The sequence below is a fragment of the Carassius carassius genome, chromosome 31 (genome assembly GCF_963082965.1).
Source record: "Carassius carassius chromosome 31, fCarCar2.1, whole genome shotgun sequence".
NCBI lineage: Eukaryota > Metazoa > Chordata > Actinopteri > Cypriniformes > Cyprinidae > Carassius > Carassius carassius.
Window position 1 is genome coordinate 19066028 of NC_081785.1, and position 19237 is coordinate 19085264.

General features: G+C 38.0%; 1 protein-coding gene across 3 annotated transcripts in view; it reads right to left on the minus strand.

Annotated features, from left to right (window-relative positions):
• The window catches only part of slc24a4a (solute carrier family 24 member 4a), a 56952-nt gene that overhangs the window by 11023 nt on the left and 26692 nt on the right, over positions 1-19237 (minus strand). For all 3 annotated transcript variants that reach the window (XM_059519274.1, XM_059519273.1, XM_059519275.1), the window contains exons 3-5: positions 7906-7982; positions 7553-7627; positions 86-170 (exon numbers count right to left, since the gene is read on the minus strand). In XM_059519274.1, the coding sequence (XP_059375257.1) occupies positions 86-170; positions 7553-7627; positions 7906-7982 (237 nt within the window). The remainder of the gene's footprint in view (positions 1-85; positions 171-7552; positions 7628-7905; positions 7983-19237) is intronic.

Here is a 19237-nt window from a genome sequence, read left to right on the forward strand (position 1 = left end):
TGAAAACAAAGCAAGAGGGTTCTGATCCACAGCATCTGTTAACACATGACTAATGCACATAGAAGCACCTGTATGTGTGGTTTACCAATTATAGAGGCAAACAGCTCGGGGGCGGAGCTTCCAGCTGCCATGAAGGTCGCTCCTGCTACATCTTCACTCATGTGCAGTTTCTGATGGATGGGATGAACATACAGAATCACACACAGGATGTGCAGAGGGAATAATTAAAAAGTCTAAATAGATACCGGAGATGTGCAAAACTGTAAGTGGATTATGTCAATGTCAATGTCACCTTTATTTATATAGCGCTTTAAACAAAATACATTGCGTCAAAGCAACTGAACAACATTCATTAGGAAAACAGTGTCAATAATGCAAAAATGAGAGTTAAAGGCAGTTCATCATTGGATTCAGTTATGTCATCTCTGTTCAGTTAAATAGTGTCTGTGCATTTATTTGCAATCAAGTCAACGATATCGCTGTAGATGAAGTGTCCCCAACTAAGCAAGCCAGAGGCGACAGCGGCAAGGAACCGAAACTCCATCGGTGACAGAATGGAGAAAAAAACCTTGGGAGAAACCAGGCTCAGTTGGGGGGCCAGTTCTCCTCTGACCAGACGAAACCAGTAGTTCAATTCCAGGCTGCAGCAAAGTCAGATTGTGCAGAAGAATCATCTGTTTCCTGTGGTCTTGTCCTGGTGCTCCTCTGAGACAAGGTCTTTACAGGGGATCTGTATCTGGGGCTCTAGTTGTCCTGGTCTCCGCTGTCTTTCAGGGATGTAGAGGTCCTTTCTAGGTGCTGATCCACCATCTGGTCTGGATACGTACTGGATCCGGGTGACTGCAGTGACCCTCTGATCTGGACACAGACTGGATCTGGTGGCCACGGTGACCTCGGAACAAGAGAGAAACAGACAAATATTAGCGTAGATGCCATTCTTCTAATGATGTAGCAAGTACATAGGTTGTTATGGGAAGTGTTTCCGGTTCCGGTTTACCTAATTAATGCAGCCTAAAAATCCTTCAACGGATTTGGATAATAAAAGCATATTAGTATGTTATGTGTATGCCAGGTTAAAGAGATGGGTCTTTAATCTAGATTTAAACTGCAAGAGTGTGTCTGCCTCCCGAACAATGTTAGGTAGGTTATTCCAGAGTTTGGGCGCCAAATAGGAAAAGGATCTGCCGCCTGCAGTTGATTTTGATATTCTAGGTATTATCAAATTGCCCGAGTTTTGAGAACGTAGCGGACGTAGAGGATTATAATGTAAAAGGAGCTCATTCAAATACTTAGGTGCTAAACCATTCAGGGCTTTATAAGTAATAAGCAATATTTTAAAATCTATGCGATGCTTGATAGGGAGCCAGTGCAGTGTTGACAGGACCGGGCTAATATGGTCATACTTCCTGGTTCTAGTAAGAACTCTTGCTGCTGCATTTTGGACTAGCTGTAGTTTGTTTACTAAGCGTGCAGAACAACCACCCAATAAAGCATTACAATAATCTAACCTTGAGGTCATAAATGCATGGATTAACATTTCTGCATTTGACATTGAGAGCATAGGCCGTAATTTAGATATATTTTTGAGATGGAAAAATGCAGTTTTACAAATGCTAGAAACGTGGCTTTCTAAGGAAAGATTGCGATCAAGTAGCACACCTAGGTTCCTAACTGATGATGAAGAATTGACAGAGCAACCATCAAGTCTTAGACAGTGTTCCAGGTTATTACAAGCAGAGTTTTTAGGTCCTATAATTAACACCTCTGTTTTTTCAGAATTTAGCAGTAAGAAATTACTTGTCATCCAGTTTTTTATATCGACTATGCAATACATTAGTTTTTCAAATTGGTGTGTTTCACCGGGCTGCGAAGAAATATAGAGCTGAGTATCATCAGCATAACAGTGAAAGCTAACACCATGTTTCCTGATGATATCTCCCAAGGGTAACATATAAAGCGTGAAGAGTAGCGGCCCTAGTACTGAGCCTTGAGGTACTCCATACTGCACTTGTGATCGATAGGATACATCTTCATTCACTGCTACGAACTGATGGCGGTCATATAAGTACGATTTAAACCATGCTAATGCACTTCCACTGATGCCAACAAAGTATTCAAGTCTATGCAAAAGAATGTTGTGGTCAATTGTGTCAAACGCAGCACTAAGATCCAATAAAACTAATAGAGAGATACACCCACGATCAGATGATAAGAGCAGATCATTTGTAACTCTAAGAGCAGTCTCAGTACTATGATACGGTCTAAATCCTGACTGGAAATACTCACATATACCATTTTTCTCTAAGAAGGAATATAATTGTGTGGATACCACCTTTTCTAGTATCTTGGACAGAAAAGGGAGATTTGAGATTGGTCTATAATTAACTAGTTCTTTGGGGTCAAGTTGTGGTTTTTTGATGAGAGGCTTAATAACAGCCAGTTTGAAGGTTTTGGGGACATGTCCTAATGACAATGAGGAATTAATAATAGTCAGAAGAGGATCTATGACCTCTGGAAGCACCTCTTTCAGGAGCTTAGATGGTATAGGGTCTAACATACATGTTGTTGGTTTAGATGATTTAACAAGTTTATACAATTCTTCCTCTCCTATAGTAGAGAATGAGTGGAACTGTTCCTCAGGGGATCTATAGTGCACTGTCTGATGTGATACTGTAGCTGACGGCTGAATGGTTGCAATTTTATCTCTAATAGTATTGATTTTAGAAGTAAAGTAGTTCATAAAGTCATTACTGCTGTGGTGTTGGGAAATGTCAACACTTGTTGAGGCTTTATTTTTCGTTAATTTAGCCACTGTATTGAATAAATACCTGGGGTTATGTTTGTTTTCTTCTAAAAGAGAAGAAAAGTAATCGGATCTAGCAGTTTTTAATGCTTTTCTGTAGGATATGTTACTTTCCCGCCAAGCAATACGAAATACCTCTAGTTTTGTTTTCCTCCAGCTGCGCTCTATTTTTCGGGCTGCTCTCTTTAGGGTGCGAGTATGCTAATTATACCATGGTGTCAAACTGTTTTCCTTAACCTTCCTTAAGCGTAAAGGAGCAACTTTATTTAAAGTGCTAGAAAAGAGAGAGTCCATAGTTTCTGTTACATCATCAAGTTGTTCTGAGGTTTTGGATATGCTAAGGAATTTGGATACATCAGGAAGATAACTTAAAAAGCAGTCTTTTGTGGTAGAAGTGATGGTTCTTCCATACTTGTAACAAGAAGTAGAATTTACAATTTTGGCTATATGAATTTTGCAAAGAACTAAATAATGATCTGAGATATCATCACTTGGCTGAATAATTTCAACACCATCAACATCAATTCCATGTGACAGTATTAAATCTAGAGTATGATTTCGACAATGAGTAGGTCCTGAAACGTGTTGTCTCACACCAATAGAGTTCAGAATGTCTATAAATGCTGATCCCAATGCATCGTTTTCATTATCAACATGGATATTAAAATCACCAACTATTAAAACTTTATCTGCAGCCAGAACTAACTCGGATGTAAAATCACCAAACTCTTTAATAAAGTCTGTATGGTGCCCTGGTGGCCTGTATACAGTAGCCAGTACAAACATAACAGGGGATTTATCATTAACATTTGTTTCTTTGGATAATGTTATATGAAGTACCATTACTTCAAATGAGTTATACTTGAAGCCTGCCCACTGAGAAATCCTGAAAACGTTGTTATAAATTGAAGCAAGACCTCCACCTTTGCCTTTTAGACGTGGCTCATGTTTATAACAGTAATCTTGGGGGGTGGACTCATTTAAAATAATGTAATCATCAGGTTTTAGCCAGGTTTCTGTCAAACAGAGTACATCTATATTATGATCAGTGATCATATTATTTACAAAAAGTGTTTTCGTAGAAAGGGATCTGATATTCAATAAGCCAAGCTTTATCATTTGTTTATCCATATTGCTTCTGTTTTTTATTTGTTGAACCTCAATTAAATTGTTAATCTTAACTTGGTTTGGACGTTTTTTGTATTTTCTAGTTCGGGGAACAGACACAGTCTCTATAGTGTGATATCTAGGTGAAAAAGTCTCTATGTGCTGAGAATTAACTGACCTCTGTGACGGGAGGCAGCTAGCAGACAGTCGGTTTAGCCAGTCTGTCTGCTTCCTGACCTGGGCCCCAGTTAGTCAAGTATAAACACTAAGACTATTTGCCATATTTCTAGAGAGAAGAGTGGCGCCACCCCAGGAGGGATGAAGACCATCTCTTTTCAACAGGTCAGGTCTGCCCCAAAAGCTCGTCCAATTGTCTATGAAACCTATGTTATTCTGTGGGCACCACTTAGACATCCAGCCATTGAGTGATGACAATCTGCTATGCATCTCAGCACCACGGTAAGCAGGGAGGGGACCAGAGCATATTACAGTGTCTGACATCGTGCTTGCAAGTTCACACACCTCTTTAATGTTATTTTTAGTGATCTCCGACTGGCGAAGTCGAACATCATTAGCGCCGGCATGAATAACAATCTTACTGTATTTACGTTTAGCATTAGCCAGCACTTTTAAATTTGCCAAGATGTCAGGCGCTCTGGCTCCCGGTAAACATTTGACTATGGTGGCTGGTGTCTCTATATTCACGTTCCGTACAATAGAATCACCAATAACTAGAGCACTTTCATCAGGTTTCTCAGTGGGTGCATCACTGAGTGGGGAGAACCTGTTTAATGTTTTGATCGGAACAGAAGAGCGGTGTTTTGACCCACGACTACGCTGCCTCACCGTCACCCAGTTGCCCTGCTGCTGGGGCTCTGTTTCCGGAACCGAACAATGTACAGGAATCCCTGAGCTAGACGCATCCAAAGCCGTATCTAGAGCCCTAACATTCTTACTGTCCTCAATTAAAGTTTGGATGCGTGTCTCTAATTCTGAAATCTTCTCTGTCAGCCTAACTATTTCCCTGCATTTATCACATGTGAATCCCTCATCAGCGACAGAGATAGATAAACTGTAAATGTGGCAAGAGGTGCAAGAAACAATGATAGGAGAAGCCATTACTCACCGTGCTTGATGAAAATTCTTACTGCGGTTGTTTGATGAACTTGTGAAAAACACTTTAAAAAACAGAGAGTGATAGTAAGATAAAGATTCTAGAGAAAAAAATAAAATAAAAACAGCTACACGGAGCTACAATTTGCTACAGAAGGCCAACAGGAAGTAGAGAAAACACTGTCCAACAGCGACCATAAGTCTGGCCAGTCATCAGATTATCTGTATGACTAGCAGCTCTTAAAGGAACAGTTTGTCATTTCTTTTTTATACTATAAATTGGAAAAGAGCAGCATGAAGATAATGGTTTTATATTTTAATATTTTTCAATAGTAATTTATTGCTGCAAAACTAATGCATTCAGAAGTAGTATACTGTGCAGTTTTTTCATTTAAAAGTACTGCTAGTGCAATATCATTTGGTTTTGCGAACACAAAAACATAAATAAGGTGCTTTTTAGAGCAGTATTCCTTTTACATAGTAGCAGTTAAAATATTTCTTGTGAATCTTAACTTATAACATTCATGTAATTAAATTAAATTAAATATAAACAAGCTATTTGTCAGTGCCAGGACATTAACATTTTTATAGAAAATATTTAATATAGAAAAAGAAGTTTTACTCAGAGTCCAGAGCCTCAATCATAACATTACAACAGGCATTTTCCGAGTAGAGACCTGCACGATCACGGGACCCATTGCAGCAGAGTGCGGTGAGGGACAACACTTGATGGGCGTGCAGAGACTCGTGTGTGTGCGGGATGCGAGAGAATAATTAGACTGTGCTCACACTAGGCAATTTTAATCCCTAAAGCCTGGTTCGTTTGAATAGTGTGATCGTTTTGTTTAGCAGTCCCTGGCTCAGTTGGAAGAGGTGGGCCAGAGCGCAGTTCAGTTATAAACTGATAAGTGAGTGTGAGCGCTAACTGCACTGGAAGGCAGATCTTCTGATACATGCTGCATGATTGTGTGAATATCAGTGGTGCAATGTAACAAATTAAAAATACTTACAGTACTTAAGTATTTTTTGGGAGTATCTGTACTTTACTTGAGTTTTTATATTTCACCCAACGTTTACTTTTACTCCACTACATTTCCTGATTAAAATGTATACTTTTACTCCGATACATTTCCCCTAAGTATACTCGTTACTTACTACAAAATAGTCAGAAGAACACAGACTGCAGGAAAGCAGGTTTGTCGAATCAGTGGTCGAATCATAGTCTCGAGTGGCCAGACCTTCAGACGGCTAAGGTCTAGAATTCATGGCAGCTTTCATTGACCAAGGCCCGCCCATGAGGCCATTTGACTGACATGTCAAACAACCAATCACAGTTCGTTTCATTCAGCATCACGTTTCGGTGTAGAATATTCTATACCGCAAACTTTAAATATTTTGCAGACTTTTGAAACTCCTGTGATTAGTTGATCCTGATAAGCGCTCGTTGTTACGAATGTTAAAGAATGCAACACACACGTCTCCCGAAAATCCTGTAGAATTCATCCAATCCGATGATGACTTCGACACTCCTGAAGTGTTTCCTCTTTTGTATCCCATATGCATCAGACGTTTAGCCAACGGTCCGTGGGCGTGACTTCTGAGACTGAGACTACACTCCTAAGTACAATAAATATCACATATTTTAAGACTTTTACTCAAGTAATATTACTCTATGGTGATTTCAACTTCAACCAAATAATTTTCTGATAAGATATCTGTACTTTTACCGAGTATGACTTTCAGGCTTTTTATACACCACTGGTGAATATTTTTCAGAGAGGCAAAATCGATAGATCTGTAAAGCAATCTATTGTGAGAGGGACGTGTGTTACCGCTTCAAAATAATAAACCACAAAGTTAACAAAACAATGCACTCCATTGTGCTGAGCAAGCACTTCTCTGCTGTCTTCACGTGCTATTAGAAACATCCTATTTCCCATTTGTAAAGTTTTATTTGATCGGGAGCATCCTCTCCTGTGACCCATGATTTGTCTTTATGTGTCTTCAGAGCCAGTGAGCAACAGACTTACATAACAATAAAGAAAACTGTCTTAATGCACGATAAAATAATTATTGGCATTAATCAATAAATGCATTAAAGCGATAATAATGCGTTAACTTGCCCAGCCCTAATTTTTTGTAAAAAAAAAAAAAAAAAAACCTTGCTGACTCCAAACATTTCAATGTTTTTTGGTCCTTAAAGGAGCCAAAACAGTAACAGTCACTGTCACAAAGACAGTGCTTTGATGAATGAAACACAGCATCATGCTAAAAACTTCTCTGAGAAATTGCATCTCTAATTTAATCCCCTTAAAAGCACTGCCTTTTTAAAAATATAAAGTTTAAATAAAATAAAAAATAACTTAAACAAACCACCCTTACCTATACCTAATAGTGTTGAATATTAGTATTACATGATCCAGTACCCAGCATTACAGGAAGATGTTGGAAACTCTGGGTTTAGACGTACAGGTTGAAGTGATTCTGGGAACTGGAAGTTCATTGTTGCCACTGAACATTTATTCTCACCTCACAGATCTTCTCTAGAGTGGTCACAAAGTAGTCATCACAGACAATAGCAAGGGCCAGAAACATATATAGAGCCTGAAATGGGAAGAAAGACAAGAAAGAAATGCACCATAATGGGCTTGATGTGCAGAAATAATAAGTTGCATGTCTAAATGGTCTTCAGTTCTATAAGCAGTTGTTGACAGGGTGGTTTCAGCACTGTGAACCTAATGGCGAACTCATAAATGATGACGAGAACTGACAAACTATTTCTAATTGCAATAAAATTCTCAGACAAGCACCATTTATCATGGATGGCAAGGTCAACTGGTGAGCAAGTTAAATGTTGAATGACGTGCACAAAGTTCTCCTACCCCAAATATGTGTAGCAGTACAGCTCCTTGCGCACGCTGTCTGTTGGTGAATATATCCTCAGGGAACTCGTGGATGGCTGCATTGAAAATGAAAAATAAAAAGTCACTTTGGCGCAAGTTGTCACTTTCCATAAAAGTTATCCAGAAAAAAAGGTGGTACACTTAATAAAACCAGATCCGCATGAGATTCCAAAGAACGACTGGAATGTATTGGCAACAAAATATAAATCATGCCCTAGGGACAAGCAACTTCATCATAATGCAGGAAAAAATTTTTATTGTATATGTAGTACACATGTTCAAACCAGTGCATGGGACGACATATTATTATTTCACACTTTGACATTCATCACAGCCAAGGGTACACTCAATATATTTATAGGAAAGGAGATTTTCTTTTGTTCATATTTCAAAGTTAAAATAAATTGTTCTTATATGGTACACTGGCTTTTTAGGGTCATTTGCACTATAACACAAGGTCCGTGTACTTACACTGTAAATGTCTCACTTTAACTGTGATTTTTATGTATTTGACAAAAAGTGAAGTGATGAGTCCTAAATCCTTTTCTGTGATGACTGATTTTATGCCAAAAATGCTATTGACAGAGCTTCATATGGAACCCAGAACATTCCTTTAAATCTGGGTTATACGCCTCCAAGGCCTTCTGTTAGTGCAATCTCACTAAACGTCAAAACCCCCACAAACACATGGCGGGGTAGGTCACACGTCAGTACATTCTGTCACGGCAGCCCTGTTTGTGACCTTGGCAGCCCTGTAGGTCAAATAATCCCCAATGACACAAGATGTTGCCTCTCAGTGCCACACTAATGAAGCGTACAATATAAATCAACATCATGGCATAATCTATACAGTCACCATCCACTCTAAAGCTAATGAGGTTTTCTGACACTTTCAGGTGGAGACTTGCCACCCCCAAGTCTTCATATTCCAAGCCCTAAATATGGCCCGGTACCCTCCTTTAAATGTAAAACTTACTTTTCTGCTTATATTACTGTCCTTTAGAGCACATACTGCTAACGAAAGCATCTGCTGTGTAAAAGCATCAAAAACGGCTTAATCTTCTCCTGCAGACTCAGTTTTCTGTCTGAAAAGTTCATTAAAACTCATGACACTAATAGCTATTCGCATTAAGAAGCGATCGGTTTTAAATGACAGCAATTGTGCCATGATGTTTTATCATCACAACCACCAGCGTAATTTCCATGGCTGTTATCTGAAGTGTTGAGAAAAACGAAGAATTCCAAAAGGTTTTAACCATCAAGTGGAAGAGAGTTGCTGGTGCCCCGATCACATTTCCCTTCCCACAGCTCGCCCCTCCCATAACACATGAGAAGGAGGAGAGGACAGCCTCAAGGTCATCTCCTGAGAGAAGCCACAGAGCACAAGCAGACATACTGAGTGTAATCCACAGAATACCACACACTCAGAAACAAAATACACATTCACACACTAGTTTCAAAGAAGCCACATATAAGAACCAAACTGCTTTGTACTACTGATTAGGTTAATTTCACTGGGGCTGATGGAAAGAAGGTGGTCCGAATCAAAGAGTCTGTTCTCTTTCCTAAACATGGCTCAGGTCGTCCTTTCCTTCAATGCAAGCCTAAATAATTAAGCCAATATACGGTTTAGTCCACCAAATATCCTAAAAAAAAAAAAAGCACACCTTTCCTCAAGAAGCTACATGATTTCAAGTATCATAAAATGGGTGGAACAAAACAGATGACAATTTGAAAAGGTTTTAACAATTTGTATTTATTTATTTATTTTAAACAATGAAACAGACAACTAAAGTAAATGGGGTCCAAAATAGTTTTCTATTAATTTCATTCATTGGAATGACATATGGATGAGTAAATGATGACAGAATTTTAAGGGATGCTCTCTCTCTCATTCATGTCAAAACATTTTAATTATTTCTTTTTTAACATTCTATGATCATTTTTGTCCATTAATTTACATTCACTGAGCAGACACTTTCATCCAAAGCAGTTTACACTGCTTTCATATATACTTTTTTCAGTTTATATATTCCTTGGGAATCTAACCTATGACTTTGGGGTTGCTAGAGCCATACTATATTCATTAAAAGTCCATGCAACCCAAAGTTTCATACATCAAAAACTACAAAAAGACACTGTATAAGTTATCCAAATAAGATGAAAAAGTCTTTTTACGTGATAAACAGATTTAATTTAGGCTTTCATTTATATATAAACATTAATCAGCAGACATACAGAAAGCTCATCAAATACCGTACACAAGGAAATGCAACCATGTTTGCTAGACACATGAGAACATATTAGATTTATGAAAAACATATATTGTAGCGTTGTTTCTGGAGGACAGGAGATCATGTGGTATTCATCAGGACCTACTGTTTGTTGACATTGGATGTTGTTTTTCTCCAGGTTGATGCACTTGTTCGAGGCATCGCAGTCTCTTGCAGGTAAATCCATTAAAGTCCTTAGTAGCTCCGGCCCACTGCATCAATTATTAATGATTGTACCATTAAAAACAAACTCTCTCTGCCTCTGTGGGCATCATGACAGTATTTTCAGGTGAAGGCTTTGTCGTTGTCTGCAAACAAATCATGAACAACATACAAACCAAGCATGTATGTACTTTGGGTTTGTATCTGCTGTATGAACAGCGTATAATCTGGGCTTCTGTGGAGAAGCATCTCAGGTAGAGTGAGAGAGTATAAGATTTGTTGTGTCTTGTCATCTTATGACCTTATCCATCAGAGTCTGTTCTGATATGAACACACATGGCAGGATCAGTGCATCGCAGTTGGATATACTAAGCGGAGCTAGAAAAAAAACGGAGTGGCATGTGTACAGAATAGCATAATACATTGCTGTTAATTTTACTTCCCTATGGTTTTTACTATATAATGCACTGCCTTATCGAGCATTAATGAGCAATAAATGTTTGTACCTTTTGTCACAGTTGTCCCTCAACTGTCCCCAGCAAGAAAAATATAGCCACATGTAAATTGCTTGTCACAGAAAAGAAAGTCAAAGGGTATTTAGATGTTATCAAACAGCCTTTTGGATTTGCTATGATGTCTATAAAACACCACCAAATATAAGAGTTTAGGCCTGTTTACACATGTGAAACATCCAGTATTAAGAACCAGGGGTTATCAAATTTTGAATGTGGTTATTTTGATAATTTCAGCTATTTCTTCTTGTGGACTAAATGTAGACATTTAATTTAAAACATATTACTATGGACAGTAATAAAAAAAAAAATAATAACATGCATTTTGTATGATCCCTCTCATTTTGTTAAAACCTCTTAACCTGCACCCCGACGCCAGCGTCCTGAACTCCCCTTGTTTGCACATGTCAATAATTACAAATAGATGAAATGAAACGGGACAAATTTAATCTTGACAAACTATATGTGACGAGTGGGGCGGGGCCGAGAGCCGTGGGAACGGAGCGAGACCGGTGGAGTGATTGGAAATGAGTGACACCTGCTCGATTCACCAGTCTCGAGTCCCACGGAGGAGATCAGAAGGATACAAAAGAGGAGCGATGACAGTGAAGGACGAGAGAGGACCAGGCCTGGGCTTTATTTTGTGTTTGGTTTTGGTTTGTGCGCGACAGTCGTCCGCGAGGGGCTGTCGCGCTGTTTGTGGTTATTTTGGTTATTAAAGTTCATTTGAATGTCCGCCGGTTCCCATCTCCTACTTCCCGATGATTGTGAAGTTTTTACATTGTTATACTATATATCATTATAAAGATCTAAACCTCAAGCATCGACAACAGATCGCTGTTTTTTAGTGGAAAGCTTATGAAGAATTTACTTTCTAGATTTGTGTAAGCAGTACACATCAAAACATGAAGAATGAAAACGCATTACATACCAGATTCGTCTTAATAGCGAGTCATAAACACATCCACAGCTGTAAATCCCAGTTTAGGCAAGGCAAGACAAGGCAAGGCAAGGCAAGGCAAGTTTATTTATATAGCACATTTCATACACAATGGTAATTCAAAGTGCTTTACATAAAAGAAAGTAAAATAGTAATGAAGAAAAATAATAACAAGAATAAAATAAGCAATTTTAAAACTTTTAAAATTATTAAAACTGTACTTATTTAAAATGAATTTAAAACAGTTAGAAAATGATTTTACGTAAAATTAAAAAAAAACAGTGAAAATATATATTGCTATCAGTTCGGACATTGCACAGTGCTCATTCAATAAATGCACAGCTAAACAGATGAGTATTAAGTCTAGATTTAAATGTGAACCAATGTTTTAGCAGATCTGATCTCTTCTGGAAGCTGATTCCAGCTGCGGGCGGCATATAACTAAAGGAGGACTCCCCTTGTTTTGTGTGAACCCTTGGTATTTCTAACTGACTCGATCCTAATGATCTGAGTGCTCTGTTAGGTTTATATTCAGTGAGCATATCTGCAATGTATTCAGGTCCTAGGTCATTTAGTGACTTATATACGAGTAAAAGTACTTTAAAATCAATCCTAAATGTAACTGAAAGCCAGTGTAAGGACCTGAGGACTGGTGTGATATGCTCAGATTTTCTGGTTCTAGTCAGAATCCTAGCAGCAGCGTTCTGGATGAGCTGCAGCTGTCTAACGGTCTTTTTGGGAAGGCCGGTGAGGAGCCCATTACAATAGTCCACCCAGCTGGTGATAAAGGCATGAACAAGTTTCTCCAAGTCTTGGCTGGAAACAAAAGATCTAATTCTTGCAATGTTTTTTAAATGATAGTATGCTGATTTAGTTACAGCTTTGACATGACTATTGAAGCTAAAGTCTGTCTCCAGAATCACACCAAGATTCCTGACTTGATTTTTAGTTGTTTGACCCCTAGAGTTAAGGTATGCATTCACCTTGAACACTTCATCTTTGTTTCCAAATGCAATGACTTCAGTTTTTTCCTTGTTTAACTGAAGAAAGTTCTGGCACATCCAACTATTAATTTCATCAATGCATTGGCAGAGGGAGTCAATTGGGCTGTAGTCATTTGGAGATAAGGCTAGGTAAATCTGGGTATCATCAGCATAGCTGTGATAGGCAATTTGGTTCTTTCTCATTATTTGACTTAGGGGAAGCATATACAGGCTAAACAAGAGCGGTGCAAGAATTGACCCTTGTGGGACTCCGCATGTCATGGACGTCCACTTAGACTTATGCTCTCCTAGACTCACATAATAACATCTCCCTTCTAAGTATGACCTGAACCATTTGAGTACCATCTCAGAAAGCCCGACCCAGTTTTCCAGTCTCTCTAGTAGTATGTTATGATCGACAGTGTCAAACGCAGCACTGAGATCTAGCAATAACCGGCGAATATCATTTATTATCTTAAGTGCTGTCTCTGTGCTGTGATGCGGTCAAAAACCAGATTGAAAATTGTCCAGGTATCCATTTGAGTTTAAGTATTTGTTCAGCTGATTAAAAACGACCTTTTCTATAATTTTACCTATAAAAGGAAGATTAGATATTGGTCTAAAATTGCTCAAAATGGTGTTATCAAGATTGCTCTTTTTCAGGAGGGGCTTAACAACTGCATTTTTTAAGGAGTTTGGAAATGTCCCAGAAAGAAGTGAGGCGTTCACCACTTCTAAAAGATCTGCTTCTAAGCAGTTAAACACATTTTTGAAAAAAGATGTGGGAAGTGTGTCAAGATAGCAGGTTGACGATTTTAGGTGCTGCACTGTCTTCCAGAATTTTGCTATCAATTGCTTCAAAAATCGACATAGTATCTTTTTTATATTGTGGCCTAATCTGTCTGACCTCTGCATTACTTGAGGATGTGCTAATCGCCTTCCTGATATTGATAATCTTCTCAGAAAAGAAGGATGCAAACTCATTGCATTTGCTGTCTGAGAGCATTTCACTGGGAATCTGACTTGGGGGGTTTGTCAGTCTCTCAACAGTGGCAAAAAGAGTACGAGTGTTATTTAAGTTACTGTTTATAAGGTTTGAGAAGAAATTCTGTCTAGCTGTGGCTAGTTTCACATTAAAAGCATGAAGGCTGTCTTTGTAGATGCTATAGTGAATTTCAAGTTTTGTCTTCCGCCACATCCGCTCTGCTTTTCTGCATTGTCTTTTCATATTCTGAACTGCTGTTGATCTTCTCCAAACTGATTTCTGTCTGTTTGTTTTCTTACTGATTATTTTTGGAGCAATATCATCAATAACATTCTTAACTTTTGAGTTGAATGAATCAAGGAGAGTATCAACAGAGTCTGCAGAAATGCTTGGTGTTAAAGATATAGCCTCCATAAATAGTACACTTGTGTTCTCGTTAATGCATCTCCTTCTGACAGAGACCGATCTAGATTCAGTTGTAGCAGACATCAAAATATCAAAGAAAATACAGAAGTGATCAGGTAGTGCTATGTCCTTAATAACAATGGATGAAATGTTTAGACCCCTACTGATGATTAAGTCTAGAGTGTGTCCACCTTTGTGTGTGGGTCCATGCACATGCTGAGTCAAGTCAAAAGTGTTTAGAACCGTTATCATTTCTTTTGTAGTTTTGTTTTCTGAATTATCTGTGTGAAAATTAAAATCCCCTGCAATAGCAAAACAGTCAAACTCTGAGGAAATCATTGATAACATTTCTGTGACCTCTTCAACAAAGGCTGGAGAGTATTTTGGAGGCCTGTAAATAATAATAAACAGAATGCGTGGAGCACCTTTCAGCACAATCCCTAGATATTCAAAAGACAAGTACTGACCAATTGACTGTTTAGTTAGAAAGGTAAGGGTCCACTGAATGACATCTCATGGAGCACGTTTAGTCCAACGAAGCAATAATGTTGAAATATGGATGAAAATTCCTTTGTTTACGTTATAGTTTGTGTTCGTTATGGAATAACTCATGCTCAGAAACTGCGTTTTGGTAGTAAAAAAACGGCATGGTTTTGCAGCGTATAGTGTCACAAACAGAAAGAGATGATCCACAAAAACCAACCAACCTTTAAGAGGGGAACATAAAACAGAAGCCATATTCGTCTTAGCGCACCAGCACTAATTAATTGTACAGTAATAGTGTTTTTATGGTTTATTCATATTGAATGTTGTTATGCATCTATCAGAATACCCTATAATTACAGCAGTTTCTCTTATGAAGCTAGATTGATTGACATGTTTTTTAAATGTGTTGTACTAAATGTGTTTATACTTATGTTTTAGACAATGGACTTTTTCGTGAAGGAAAAATTGCAACAATAGAATTTCTGCCTGTTAATTGAAACATTTCAAGGTTAGTAACCTATTTAAATTAATGATACATAAGTTTTCAATTTTACTTAGACCTATGACTTCCAAAAATTATGAAAAAAGACAAATGAGGTGAAATAAGTGTATTGTTGCATTCCGTCCAACAAAGCTTCCTTTCATTTACAGTGTACTTTTGTTCCTCCCTACAAGTCCAAATCAGTCAAAGGGTGGTAATATTTACTCACATTAGCCGCAAAAATTGCCACAAATTTTCTGGAAGGAGTGAAAACTGATTTAGTCTGTCTCTTAGTAGTAGATTCCCACAAAGACTGTAAAAATTTAAACTGTGAGCTTAGTTTTTTTTTTTTTTACTTGTGCTTTCTCTGTACTTTTGAAAAGGCCTTCATGCAGAAATTGTCTTTAAAACCCTTCCTGCTGTCTGCACCATACCACAAAAATGGAAAAATGGTGTGCACATCATACACGGAAATGAAGCGGTCCTTCATTGACATTCAACCTGTAAGTAAAAGCAACACTTAAAATTACAGTGCCCGGTGTAGTCAAGTCACCTTTATTTATTTTGTATAAGACACACGTTGTACAATACAAATCGTTCCAAGAAGATATTTTGAAAAAAAAAAAAATGATGACAGAATTTTAATTTATGGGTGAATTATCAATTATTTTAAGGTTGGCACTTATTAGTGCTGTACTTGAATCATGAGACAAGCCAGAATCCACATGTCCTGGTGCTTGGTGACAAGAAAAACTCCTCCCAAGTTTTTATTATTTTAAACAGGGAGGTGATGGAACAGGAGACGATACTACAAGCAGTCAATTTGTGTTTCAAACATTTCTTTGTATATGAAATCTACTACCCAAAGCCCTCTGCTCATATATGAGAGTTTTTGTAACACACAGTCTTTAATAGTTTCTTCTGCACACTGTCTCCTCCTTAAAAACTTTGTATTTAGTAATCAGTAAAAAACGTTTTTATTTTATTGATCATCAGTAGGTCCAGCAGCTGGTATATTTTTATTACTTGATTTTATGATTATTTTTTGTTTTATTATTATATGTTAGGTTCATTTTATTTGAAAGTCGTAATATTTGCCAAGTATGGTAACCCATATTCTGAATTGGTGGTCTGCATTTAACCCGTCCAAGTGCACACACACAGCAGTGAGAAGTGAACACACACCCGGAGCAGTGTGCAGCCATATCCAGCGCCTGGGGAGCAACTGGGGGTTCAGTACCTTGCTCAAGGACCCTTTAGCCATGAGTATTGAGGGTGGAAGAGAGTGCTGTTCATTCACTCCCTCCACCTACAACTCCTGCCAGCACAGAGACTCGAACCTGCGACCTTCGGGTTACAGGTCCAACTCTCTAACCATTAGGCTACAGCTGTGAACTGTATTCGCACATTTGTGTGTTTTGATATGAATATGAATTGACACATTTGTACATCTTGAAAATGTCAGTTGTATTTTTACACATTTTTGTAAATTTAAATAAAATATTTTAAAATATATTTGTAAATGTGTTATTTGCATATTAAAATAAAATCTGTAATTTACAACAAAGTAGCTTCAAAATATGGTTGTATTAAGTAATTTTTAATAAAAATACTGATGTTAATTAATATAAATAATTAACTCAACTTTGGGTAACTTTTAACCCAACAGGATTTTAACCCAATGGGTTGGGACGAAATAACCCATAGATGGGAAGGTGCTATACCAACCCATAGTTGGGTTACAGGTTGGGTTATTTTTAACGCAACATTTTTTAGTGTGTAGTATTACCATCTCTATAACTGGCCATCAGCACATCAGCACATCAGCACGTAATAATTGACTATATGAACAGAAATCATTGTAAATGCTGCATTTCTAGCAATCTCAGGATGTACTGTAATTGGCATACAAAGTTAAATCTTTTTTAGTTTATTTATTTAGTTTTCTTACTCAAATTATTCTTATTGTATTTTTCAAGTGCTCAAATAAATCACTTATATGCTGTCTAAGTTTCTGTCTATTGTTTTATAATTTAAAAACTATGCAGTGGTATGTTTAATGAATAAAATAGTTTGTAGAATCCTTCAATACAAAAATTTTATTCATGCTGTTGCCACGACACCATGTTGTGGAGATGCTGTGTTTCATTGTGAAAGCGAAGCTACTTTGATTGGACTTCCAAGAGAGGACACAACTAAAAGTCAGTGGTTAAGTTGTATTAACAACACTGTTCCAGAACAGTTCAACTCAAATATTCAGACGTGTGCAGCACATTTTATGGAGGACTGTTTCCTGAACCTGTGAGAGTAGCCTACAATGCCAGCTGTTATGACACAGAGCCTGTAAGTACATTTTCATATCTAAAGAATTTGCCACTGATAATTCAAACACGACTTTTGAGTAGTGTAGAGTAGTGGTTGTTGTTTGTCGTTTCTCTGATCACAAATGCAGACATGGTTTTATGTTTATGTGGCGTGATGCAACCCAACTCCTAAAAAGACAGTACAAGTCATTATAAACCGTAATTATGTCCCCACTGGATGCAACAAATGGGTCGTTTGTAATGGGTTTTATTGTTTTTGTCTTGTCGCGCTGGTGTTCTGTAAGACATGCATCACAGTATGGCAAGGGGCGTAATATTTCAGTCACACACTTGAGGCATTCGGCCAATCACAATGCACTGGATAGCTGGCCAATCAGAGCACACCTCGCTTTTCAGAACGTTTTCAGTGCTTCCTTGTGGCCAACGGCCCAGGATTTATGGCCCAATGAAAACCTTGGGTCAAAGCGGGCCAGCTGGGGCAAGAGGAGTGGTTATGATCAAAGACGGAGTTTCTCCGCATCTGGAGAGCATCGGCGCGGCGGATCATTTCATAAAGATAACAGCTATAACACTAGCATTAAAAAAGTGAGCTCAAAACTCACTTTCAGTCGGCAGCGAGTGTTTGAAATAACTTGAAATAACTTGATGTGGATTATAATCACCATAAAAGGCAGAAATATTTATAAGCGATGCAAAAGACTATGCACGCTAGGCATTAACGTTACTATAGTAAACATGGTAACTGCGACCACTTGAAATCAGACGTCAGCTTCTTATTGTCTATCACAGTCGTGTATTTATTTAGTAACATAAGCTGTCATAAGCTGTCTCGAGAGTTTAGCTCCACGTAGCCTATGTCATAAAAAAAATAATGTTTTTTGTTCAGGAGCTTTTATAAAAATACAGGAATAATTATTCTTTCTAAATGTGATGTATATAGGCTACTGTGACTACAAATAAACAGAAACAGACTCGACATTATGTTCATAATGCTTTATTTCTGTGTGACTAATTTTAAATCCTATTCAATCAATCAATTAATTCAATCAAATTAATTCATTATGATCAATGTATCACTTATTATTGTAAAACATAGATGCTTTTGGATTTAAGTATTTATCAAAGCATGCAAAAAAACGGTCGCTTTCATCATGTTCGTTTTGTGATCGCACTAGTTCCAGTGACTTATTTCTTATACATTTTCTGATAACTTCTCTTTGTTGGTGAAATGATGGGGTTGCATGACGTTGTTCCTAAGAGGCGTGTAAAGGGCGGGTTTTAGTGAAGCGCAGTGGAGCTTCTGGCCCGGTGCTGGAAAAGCAGTGCTATTTTGGCCTCGGTGCTTCAGGCTACAGGCTACAGGCTATTAGCCCCATCCGGCCCGTTTAAAGCATTGGTTCACATTGGCCCAACAGTGGAAAAGCAGCTATTGGTGATTGCTGGAATGGGCCAAGCTAGCCCTCTTGTGAAGGTAGTCTTTTTGCGAAAGCAATTTCATGTTTAACTGTGGGTTAAGTGTGTGGTTCTTACCAGTAAATATAACCTAGAGCATAAGATATGATGGATTGTCTGCTTGATTTATGAGCAGAATTACACTAGTCGAGGCATTGTAAGGATTTAAATGTCAATAAATAGTCACAAGCCTTTTATAGAATAAACTGCGTAGTTCATAAACAGCAGCAATCCGGAAAGAGCTCCGTTCATAGAGGGTGAAATACAATGCCGCTTCCAGCTCCATCTCTATGTGACAAGCCTCCTGC